The sequence below is a fragment of the Diorhabda carinulata genome, chromosome 4, assembly GCF_026250575.1.
Source record: "Diorhabda carinulata isolate Delta chromosome 4, icDioCari1.1, whole genome shotgun sequence".
NCBI lineage: Eukaryota > Metazoa > Arthropoda > Insecta > Coleoptera > Chrysomelidae > Diorhabda > Diorhabda carinulata.
In genome coordinates, this window is record NC_079463.1 from 25,576,373 (window position 1) to 25,588,616 (window position 12,244).

The 12,244-nt window shown below is 31.6% G+C and overlaps 1 protein-coding gene across 3 annotated transcripts in view; it reads right to left on the reverse strand.

Annotated features, from left to right (window-relative positions):
• Nucleotides 1-12,244, reverse strand: part of LOC130892685 (uncharacterized) — a 36,357-nt gene that overhangs the window by 23,152 nt on the left and 961 nt on the right. For 2 of the 3 annotated variants that reach the window (XR_009059076.1, XM_057798212.1), the window contains exons 2-5: nucleotides 11,308-11,409; nucleotides 10,514-10,835; nucleotides 2,129-2,362; nucleotides 1,432-1,577 (exon numbers count right to left, since the gene is read on the reverse strand). Coding sequence is in view for 2 of the 3 variants with exons in the window: in XM_057798212.1 (XP_057654195.1) it covers nucleotides 1,432-1,577; nucleotides 2,129-2,362; nucleotides 10,514-10,835; nucleotides 11,308-11,409 (804 nt within the window). In the remaining variant the exon portion in view is untranslated. Of the gene's footprint in view, nucleotides 1-1,431; nucleotides 1,578-2,128; nucleotides 2,363-4,114; nucleotides 4,606-10,513; nucleotides 10,836-11,307; nucleotides 11,410-12,244 lie in introns of those variants that run through there. The other variant, XM_057798213.1, reaches the window with a different exon arrangement.

The following is a 12,244-nucleotide window of genomic DNA, read 5'->3' on the forward strand; positions in this document are numbered from 1 at the left end:
AATTCCAAACTGGAAAGGAATAGGGTTTTATTATCCAAAATGGGTAATCGCCGCTATGATCCTTCTCGACAATCATTAAATACAACCACTTTGAAAAACCGCACCACACACAAATCACTCACGACACCAAAAAATTATATTTAGATGATAAAATTCGCCATTATAGTTCGAAAATTAAAAGTGAATGAAATAATTACTCTGCGACACACACGATGTATTAATCCTTACGTATAATGTATAATAAATACATTGACTGACCTTTCCTCTCTAACAGTGACGTTACATAAATGTTTATCATTAATAATAATTAAGTTCCAACGATATTTGTGTTTTTCCTGCTCGTTTTTTTTAAATATTCAATACAATTGATGATTTATTCCGAAACTCTGTAAAAAATAATTATTAAGGATATTAGGAGTTTCAATGTTAGATGTGATGGAATCAAATTGGTTAGATCTTCGATTCGATAAGTTTATTGTCCCTTCCGTATGTTTGGCATTAACAAAACGGAGTTTGTTTATTTTTCTAGCTGAATCTAAACTCTTCTTTTTATTAAACCTGTGTTAGTAAATAAGCTATCAAAGAGATAGACGAGATCCTTTCAGTTACATTACCAGTCAAAAGTTTTTGCTCACCCTATAGTTTGCCTGATACACAAAAACATGTATAGATAAAAATCTAGTAATAATAAAACTACAGTCTGTAATTGTTACATATTTAAATTTTTTTCATAATTAAAGAATAATTTTCAAGTTACTGACAATTATATTAATTTTTTATTAATATAATCTATACAAAAAAGATGTTCGGATTGATTTCCCAGAGCAGAATAATAAAATTGAGTAAATTTGACCTCATAGTTCATATAAATTGACCCACATATATTTTTTTTAATTATTCATTAGATCAAACAAAATAAAAGGGCTGTTGAAAAAGACAATTTATTATGCTTTGAAGTGAATCAGCATCATCAGCAAGTAATAAATATTGAAATATTATTCTCATCTATTTGAAGAATTTTTTTAACAATGGGGTGTATTTATACACAAACACTAAACTCTTCACTATTCACTAAACTATCCACAAACTTCCTAAACATTTATATAATTCATTTAAATAGATTGTTTGGTCTACTTTTCACTACCCCGATATGATCGCTATGACCTCAGATTATTCATAAACTTTGGCCGCTAAACTATCTTTTACTTATATCTAACAAATATCTAGATAATTCGTTTTCTAGATATAAACAAATAAAAATTCCTTTAAAGAAATTATTTCCATGAAAACAGTCACAACATGATGTGAATAGCTTACAAAAACAATACAATTTTATTTATAAGAAATATAGGCGCATTCGCCAAACTTTAAATTATATTAAGATATGCTTCACAGTTTAGTGTTCGTTAACAATATGCTATAATAACTTACCCTATCGTCTGTACTTCTATACGTTGGTATAAATACACTGTATTTGCTATTCATAAACTTGTTTTCCAGATTATTAGACTCTTGAATTTTCTTTTCGGCAACGTTATCCAAATCCAAGGCGATAGCTTCATCGACTGGCGTTGCGGCTGAAATTAAAAAAAAAACATATACACTAAGTTGGAATTTCTAAAACCGTTGATAATATTCATACTGAACACACTGTTAACACAATTACACTGTCTGAAGAGCGTTTCCATAACCAAGTTATCATCTTCAGAGACTGAAGGTGAACTGAGCATCTGAAGATGATAACTTGGTTATCAAAATGCGTGACAAAGTATTAAAATCTATTTATATGGTAATATAGTAACCCCAAAGACAAGGTTTACATTGGTATTAAAAGTGGAAATTAAACAGTCTTCGAAGCATCCTTCGATTAAAAATATATATGAAAAAGTGGACTAACAAATAAGCAATCGATTATTTAGAGCCTACGGAAAAAGGCAATGTTCTTGAACTGTTATTGGTTGTGATAATAAACCTGAACTAATAACAGAATCATCCATAGCTCTGCAGATGACATGGCCATTAGAACGATCGCCATCAAATTTATCATGTTAAAATTGTTGAAATTATCTACTTTTATGAATAATAGAAAAAATTACATCTTCTTATTATGTCATCAACTATTACTTACATATCTGTAATGTAGCTTTCGAGGTGTACCTAGGAACAATGGTAATTTCTTGTGATTCTTGATAATTCTGTGCTAAAACATCATGATCCAGAAGTCTTTGCGATTCGGAAGACTCAATATCTATAGCGGTATATTCTTTATCTTTCACAGCAGCCTGACTTTTTTTAGCCTCCTTGATAAATGGGAGATTACTGGGAGTGATCACGCTAGCGTTTACGTCACAAGGCAAACTCCCTGAAAATAAAATATGAATATTAAATATTATTATTACTATTAATTCTAACAAAGAATATAAGAAACATAACGAGTACTAAATACTTAAGATATTTCAACAATTTGACCCATTAATGCCCAAAACTTTATTTTAAAATGTTTTTTAATTGAAATGTTCTTGTATAAATTAAAAAACATCGATAAAGTTACGCCCAAAAAACTAAAATCGCTTCTTATTACTTAAGAAGGAATTTCTACCAAGAAATTCAAGATTTTAATTAGGATAATAAAACCAAATAGTTTTGAAATTTTTTTTAGTCAAAAAAGTTATTACAAAATTATTAATCTTTGATCTGAATTAAAAGAGTGATTTACTGTAAATATTTTTCTCAAAGTGTTTCTCCAAACTTCAACAAGCTATATTTTATAATTGGTGGCACCCAAAAAAACATTTCGGGTGAAGTAAACATTATACTTCTTACATATGTAAATTTTTTTATTCTGACATGATACACACATGATATTTAGATTCTCTTTTCACAATTTAATGATCTAACCAATCCAAATCAAGCTCATCTCTTCTGTAAAAGCTATGTGTGGTTCATGAGCATAATTCTGAAGAATGTAACCTCTGGTATTGTAAAAGGATTATGTTAGAACTTAACCACCAGTGCAATACCAATTCTTGGACCAGCCCAAGAAAAATATCAATTCATTCCATATAAACTAGAGTCATTTGAATCAGGATTCTTTTTGGAATATCGATACGCAGATTTTGTGACCCTACAATACAATTTATCAAAACTGAAACGACAATATTCTATTTCTCATTGGAAATCACTTGACATTTACAATGCTTCTCAAATGAATATTTATTTTTACTTTATATATAATGTCCCTTTTCCCACAGGATTTTTTTGTCAAGTTTACTCATGTTATATTCTCAATATATCAAAAATATGAATTTTTTTCATATATTGTCTTTGTAAAATTGGATTGGAACTGTAGATAATAAAGATAAAGTAAAATACGAAAAAAATTTTTCAGTTTTTTGCAGCAAATTTGAACATAATTCTATTTTGTGACCATAGTAAAAAGATTTATGTTTTGAAATCAAGCAGGTAACTGGTAAAAAAAGTTACCCAAACAACTCCCTTTCACTATTACTACCTTTTTCTATTATCCTCAATATAAACTTTCTTAAACTTCTTGAAATATGCTCTCTATGCTATCTTCTTCTGATAGCTTAAATTATTGATGAAACAATATTATTAAAAGACAAATTGATTACTCACAATTGATTGTAATGAATTATGAGTAGTAAAAAACACTATTTTATGTATAGTCCTTCTTAAAACATATGTTAATAATCATTATATTAGAATATTTATTTAGATACCACAATATCTTAACCTTAAACTTCACAGTTATTAAGTACATAGGTATTTGTGATATTTTAAATAATATAGGAATGATATACAGTATCATCAGTACAAGTGAGAAAAAACTAAATACTTTTTCCTTCATGAAAATAAAATAATTTCAAATGAATTCTCATAAACATGATAACGTGGTTATACATAAAAAATGGCAAAGCGAATTCATACACTTATCATTAAATCTATCATAAAAATCGAATACAGTTGCATAATTTGTTGCTAAAATAAAATACAACCTACTAAGTGATGACACTAGCATAAAAATCGATTATGGTAGTCAACTAGAAGTTAATATTCACCAAATTAATTTTTCTCTAGATAAATATCGACTTACAACTAAATGAATTTCCGCTCAAAGATTTCAAAGTTTCCATATCAACTTGGACAATCGGTTTCAACAAGTAAGGATGTTCGTCGTGACGTTCAACTTTTCCCCGATGTAAACCTCCCAAATTTTCGCTAAATCGCGATCACTTTTCAATTTGAATCTACATCTGTAGCGGTTTTTCACCTTTGTAAAAACATTGTGAATAATTTAAAAACACAAGTCTTAAACTCCTAATTAACGTCACAACAACTCGAACCTTCTACAATATCTAAATCTATTGACGGGACATAAAAAGGATTTTGAGGTTATGTCGATAAGAGTATCGCGCATACAAAAAAACTGCTTGAATTAATCGACGTTGCCGTATTTACTTCGTTATTTGAAATTATATGAAGGTATAGAGATAAAATTATTTTATTAACTATAATAAATAATGTGTGGAATTAATTCTAATATAAATTATCGCAATTATTAAATTGAACGTTCATAAATATACTAATATATTCGTATATCATGTTAATTTTTATTCAATTATCTAGAACACATGCAATTACGAATCCATGGGCGTACTAAGCGATATGGTTAAAGCGGTTAAAATATACGAGTGCTATTCAGAAAGTAAATGACAAAAACTTTTTTTTTTCAAAATATCAACAGGCTATTAAAAAATTATTAAGGTCATTATGTCTGGCTGCTTCTCTATTTGATAATAGCATTTACCTCATAAATAATCGGAAATAGAACATGAAATTACCAATATACAAAGAAAGATTAGAATCTTAATTAAATCGAAAAAGTGATATCATATATACAGGGTAGGACATTAAAAAGTGTAAATACTTCACACGGAAAATCTTAAAAGATTAAAACTAAAATACTTGAACGAGATAATTATCTGCTTTGAGATACAGGGTATTTTAAATAAAAATATAGACATAGACTTTACTAGTTTATTCAAAACTCCCAACAGGGGGATGAAAGTTTTATAGAAATCTGTCAATTTTAAAGTTAAAATATTTCAATTTTGTGTTTAGGCTAAAAATTGGGAAATACTAGCTACGTGTTTCGGCGTTTTTTGAAATACATCCCTCAAAGGGATTAGTAGTTAGTATGAAAGTCCGTCAATTTTACGAACAGGGGATGAAAGTCCGTGTATTTTGAACTTATGATCTTCCGATTTCGTGTGTATTCTTAGGAGTAAAAATTCAGGAGGGGGATGAAAATTCGTCAATTTTGATGTTAGGATTTTAAAATTTCGTGTGAAGATACATATTGATGGAATAATAACTACATTACTAAAACGAGACCTTCCTAAAATCATTTGAAATTACATATATCTACTTTGAATCATGAATTTATGCAAAATTTTTTTTCAAAAATTCAGTTATTCCAAATCAATTTCCATTTCTATGTATATCTTTGAGTTTACACACCAGCTAGTGATTCAAATCAGATAAAACGAGACTTCCAAGTACCCTGTTCACCGGAACCCGGACAAGAACGTCATATTTTCACGAACCGAGAATCAGATCACATAAATTTAATGTCGTCGATAACAAAATCGAAAAGAACGACCCGAAAATCTTTTTCGATTTATTTACGCAAATTTTGCAAGAAACTCCCCTGGAGACGATGTTCGCGGTTAGGTTTCCATGCATTAGTTATCCAGGAGATTTTTAGACTATTTATGCGAATTTTGCAAAAAAAATTTCGGAGATGATATCCGCGTCCAGTTTTCTATTATACGAAGTGCTCGGAGAGCGGTTGTTTTAGTTTTTCAACTTTCAGAAACAAATATGATTGAATCATTGCGCACCATAAAAATTTTATGGGAGTTTAATACTCCCTAAAGTGGATGTTGAATTTATGTCTCGAGTGAATACGTTAAAACGGTGTAAAATGCTTTCGATATTGAAATAAATAGAAATATCTTGAATCCAAACTTTATCATCAATTTAACTCGACTGTAATTTGATCATTACCATCAACAATATGATTCATTTCGCTTAGATAATAAATATCAATAACACATAGCGTACAAATGTTTAGCTCGGCAAATCTATTTATTACGAAGTTTACTCAGTATATTGATAAATCCGATCTATTGAAATTGAAACCGATTCTATTTACTTTATACGAGAGTTGTTTGAGAATTTTCGACCTCGAACTCAAGATACCAGAGTTTATTAGCTCTGCACCCTCATTTAATCGCGGGCGGATGTATTAAAACATTGTCGTTTCAACTTGACTGACCTCGAGCATTCGGTTCACTAAATGATATTAAATTGAGGTTAGAAAGATAGAGGAGGCTATCGTCATAACAAAAGAACGCATTTGCACCAGTCAAGACAATGGATTGCAAAGGAACCAGAAAAATGAAGGCGGTGGTTATTCGGAATAATCAAGGAATCGTGTCCATCGATTATCTTCAAAGAAATAAAACAACAGGAGAGTTCATAGTTCGTCGTTCCTCACTTGACGTCACCAAAAATTCGATGTTCTTTGAGAAGCCGATCAGGCTCTTTGGCTTGAACCCTTTGATGTCGTTAGGTGTTTAATTCGCGCTCGATTTAGTGCAGGGCTCTCCCAGATAACGCGGTGTGCAGTTTTGTGCTCCTCCATGCATCAGCGTCACTCCGGATCGTCCGTGATGCCCATAGTGTGAAGGAGACATCTTAGATTGCAGTGTCTGGTTAGAAGTCGGGTCACTAATGTGATTTCGCGCCTAACAACGGGAGAGTATCACACAATATTGCTGGATAAGGTTAAATGGGGAAATTTAAGAAAAAGAAAGTGCTTTTCCATCAGGAAAACGCACCTAGTTATACTTCGGCTTCGTGCACTTCTAATTGGTAATTTTTTTCATGTCACAGCATTTCTTCCACGTCATATACTCCCAAATCAAGTCCCGGAACGTGAAATGTGCATTTTAGATTTTTGAAAATTGTCGATCTCAGCGGTTTTAATTACATTTTAGATTTTTTCAACTAAAGTGATTAATTAATTAATACAGATATCAAGTTTAATTACTTAATTAAACATGTTCTAAATAATTTTATTTTCATTCTTCGGACGTTGGGGTGATTTACCATATACAGGATACCAAAGGTGTGTTTCTTTCTAGACAACCCTCGTAACTAACTATTTTCGTTTTTTTTTTCTAAAATTCTTACATTTATTTATTATTGTTTTAAAATTTTGACGAGTTTTTAAAATATCTTCGAGCTATTTCATTTTTTGTCCAATGTCATCAGAAAAAAAAATCGGGGGATAATTTTTTTATAATGTTGCATCGCGAGAGTTCGACGGTCTTGTTGCTATTGAGGTTATTGCATCGTGTCTTCATTCTCTATTTACGTTTGTTGTTGAAAACGACATTATTCCGTATTTGGAAAAATCGCTACTTGATCATACCAAATTTGAATTATTTTGTTTTTATAACTGTTGTAAAATACGAGGTCTGGCTATTAAATAACGAGACTGAGCGCCTAGAGGGCGCCCTAGACATCAAAATATGTACGTCCCAAAACACGTTGTCGTATATTGATGACTGAATGGGTTCCAGACTTACAACAAGACTTACTATTTGTCAGTGTTGGCAACATTGCGAAAACGAGTTCGTAAAAAACGACAACACACCTGCCCATAACGCGCTATCTATGAAGCAGCCGCCGTATTCACCAGATTTGGCACCGTGTGACTTATTATTTTTCGAACAAAAAATCTGCTTTAAAAGGGACCCGATTTGAGTCGATGGAAGCGGTAAAGCTAAAAACGACAGAACTATTAAAGTTCATCACCAACGAAGACTTCCAGCACTGCTTCGATTAATGGAAAAAACGTATGGAAACGGGCGGTGGCGAGGGAAGGGGAGTATATTGAGCATTCGAATGTAAAAAAAAATTTATAAAAAAATCCTTTCTCGTAACCAGTCTCGTTATTTAATAACCAGACCTCGTACTATAATCATTTTTAAAATACTTATAAAATATAAAAAAGGAGAAAGACAGGAGTAGAATTGGGACAGCATATATAGAATACCTTGAAAATTTGAAAATAGTAATTACAAATTATATATCTCGTCGAGGTGTCATTGTATGGCCGCCTAGAAGTCCGGACGTAACACCATCGGATTTTTTTTATGTAGGGATAGCTGAAAAGTAGAATCTACTCCAATAACCCAGCCAAGCTTAATCAGACCAAAATCCGAGAATAAATAGCAGCTATTTCCCGCGCAATGTGCCGGCGAGTTTTTACAAATTTGAGATTTATATTCCAGGAATTTTCACAGCGCGATGTTGCACACCTGGACGATGAATTTCCTAAATGTATATTTCAAATAAAATGAAAAATTGTATGTGAATTATAGTTTTTTTATTATTACTATTTTTTTAAATTCGCAAAACTTTCCGGCTCACCCTATATAAGAATTACGAATCACATTATAAATAATTTTTGTAATTGCCTAGTGTTAATAATGCAAAATTTAAAATAAATATGTATGCCTAAAAGGCGACGTATCCAATGCTTGATATTTTAGTTTATTTAGTCTTGTAACAAAAAAATTTTATGATTTTACGTTTTTGCTTAATTTTTAACGGGAAATTTTCACATAAAACAAAAGGTATTCAAGGTCAATATCGAAAAGCATGTTAAAATTTCGATGTTGCCAACCATAACAAATTAAACTTAGAAAGGATTAAATATAAATAATTTATTTTTGCTTGTTAAATAAAAAGCAAACTCTATCGATAATTATACTGAAAACGAGGCATTTCTTCCATATCATTTCAAATCGTTTTCTTTTCACAAATACAGGGTGATTCATTTATAAAACGAAAGTGAAAATTAAAAGATCACTACAAGGTTTTGACATTCATCAAGTTGCGATTAAAAAAAATATAAAATATAACAAAATTTGGTAATAAGGAAGACACATATATTGCAATAGGATTCACGAGAAACTAATAAAAAGCGAATTTTTCTCAATTGGGACACATGCTACTGTTTTGCAAGACGATGTATTTGCTGTGACGGAATGTGACCCCAACAAAATTGGCTGGTCCAAATAAAACAAAATATTTCGTAAATAAGTTCAGCCAGGTTCAATAGCTTATAAAATGTTATTGATCTAAAACCACAATCTACTTAAGTTGCAACCCTCGTAGCAATAAATTTAAAGAAGTTTCGTATTTAAATCGAAATCATTTTTATCACTGGCTAAAATTAAATACAAATTTGATAAGCAGTCTCAAATTTCATACACCCATGTTTATTTATAACAAGATGTTTCCACATAAATTGGGTTTATATACGAGGGTTGTTTTTTTTCCTTTCAACCTTATTCCCATCATTGTAGATTTAACCTTAGAAAACAAATAACAATCGCACAAAGCAAAATCTGGCGAATAAAGCGACTGGTCTAATACTGAGATAATGAACTCCGCTAAAAACCAATTGACAAGCATGAATGTGGAATGAACGAGCTCCTCTGTCTATCTAGAGCCTTCTTGTACAAAATCTTCAACAGTTTTTATAGATCGAATCAGATTACTTAATCTGATCGTCCGGAACGCGGCGCGTCGGCAACAGAGCCCGTTTTTAAGAATTTCTGGTACTGATCACTGTTTTTTTTTATATTTGTTATCGGGTTTTGACGTGAAAGTGTGATACAGGCGCGAATCGTATAAAATGTTTCTCAATTTTTTTTTGAAAACGCTCTAAAATTTCAGTTTTCAGAGTAACTAAAAAAATAACATAACTCTGGTACGAAAGGAGGCTACGATTATACTGATTTGTTTTCTTTAGCAAGAGGCACTGGTAATACCTATCGTTCAGCGCATGCGCACCGTTTCGTTACGTAAAGATCAATTTACGCTCGAGTCTGAGTTGACGGTCCCATTTGGGTTCGAGATAAATTAAACAGAACTTAATAAACAGTTTCCAACGCGAGCTCGAACGAGATCGTCGGTGCGGAAACGAACTTAGGAGTTTATAAATTCAACTCGAATCGAAACTTTCGTCTTCTTTCTCCATTTTAAGACGTACAGTACAGTTTACACTAATTGAGATTGTTTGTGAACGAAACCATGTAACCTCAGGTAATAATAAAGGTCAATTATGAAGTGTCATTCATAAACACAAACGCTTGCGATCGCGTTTCAAGTTCGCGCTGGGAGACGGCCAATTATTATGTTCGACGTTCGCGTTCCAGAGCCAAAAAGACATTCAGACAATAGCCAAATTGGTTGTGGTGTTGTATATGGCTAGTAAATTAAAATGACAAAGAAAAGTTGAAACAGTTTCCAACGCGAACGAGAGCGTCAGCGCGAGCGCCAACGAGAACGTTGCATTAATTATACCAAATATCAGAAAAAAAATTGAAAGTGGAGTATATAAACTTACCCCCTTCTCTTTGTCTCGCGCTAACCTTCTTCATCTTATTGACTAAACAATGGGTGGATTCTAAAAACAATTCTTCTTTGGCAAGATTATCCAAACTGCCACCGTGCATCATATTCTCAGATATCGAAGACGGTTTTCTGTGTCGATCGTGGTGTCTCCGGCCTCCGTGTTGCCCGCCGCCCCCGCTGCCGTCGGCGCCTGCGCCGTGACGACCGTGGTGGCGGCGCGCAGCAGAAGGATTGTAATGACGGGCTTCTTCGGATCCACCAGCACTCGTTGCTCTGGCGATCCGTTCTGTTTCTTCAGCTTGATTAAGAAGATCCTAAAATAAATACGCCTAAATGTAAACATAGGATGACAATGGTTTGTTAATCGTACAAAGAGTTATTTTAACAACATCAGGGATGTTGATACCGACAAAAAGAGCTATGAACATTCCGCTTTTTAGAGGCGATGTAATTCAATGGTTGTCAAGGCATTAGCCAGGAAAGTAATTGTTTTCTCCTTTGCACAAAGGAAGACTATTTTTTTGGAAATATTAATTTCCATTAATTTCTGATATCAATTTGAGACATTATAGTCTCAACATTTTAAAATTATTTACAATCTTACAGGATGTTCCAGAATGTTAAATCAAAGTTTTTTTTAATGGAACATATTATTTATGTTTATGTCCTTTTGTTATTATTATGATATAGAAAACAGTGTTTGTGTGTGTGAATGGAATAAATTAACTTTTTACTCAACTTAACTTTCAATAGTATATTTTTTAATTCCAATTTCAGATACTCTACCTTAAAAAGTTTACTTTTGCCCTCTCTATCCTTTGGGTTTTTATAATTAATTGCTTCATCCAGGAGTGCCTTCAGTTCCCCGTCGTTCAAATTTGATAACGTCTGAAACAAGACATAAATAATTATAATGGAATGAAAAAAGTTACATTTTTTTTCAAAATTTTTGAACATCCAAAAAATAAACTTCAGCATTGTATCCTACGTATTCGGAATCATTTAATTGTGTTTTTTTATGTGAAAAAACTAAGAAATCAAAAAAAAGTTGAGTAAATACTATCCCGAAAGTGCTTAATCCCATCAGATTATTTGTAAGTGGTTTGTTGCTTTTAAAAATTGTCATATGGACACAAGTGATGCAAAACGTCTGGGGCTGTCACCTATGGTAACTACTCTAGAAATGGTTAATAAAATCCATGATCATTGATGAATAAATAACAAGATGCCCAAATTACTTCCAGAGTATCTCTAGATGTTGCAAGAAGTCAAAGTTTCATAATAATATTAAAACATTTTTAAAAATTGAACGTTGTTTAGCCTTCAACAGACAGTTTTAATACAATCAGTTCTAACTTATAAAGTATACATTGTTAGAATAAATTATAATTAAGTGAGAATATAGTTCTATCAGTAAATTTGATTAAATAAGTATTTTTAAAGTTGAGAATTTTGAGATGTTTCATGAAAACCATCAAATATGACTCATCACACAATTTTTTTTTATTTGTGATAGAATTTGTGGATTGTATATTATCACATTCATTATTTTCGGATATGAATTTGTTGTAAAATTGACTTGATATAAGTATAATAAAGCATGATAAAAACACATTAAAGCATTTCAATATCAAGTATTTGTTGGTCACAAGATTTTTTTTAAATTCAAGGTAAATAAAATTTTAATTTATTTTTAGGTCTTAAAAAAACGCTTACGCCCAAT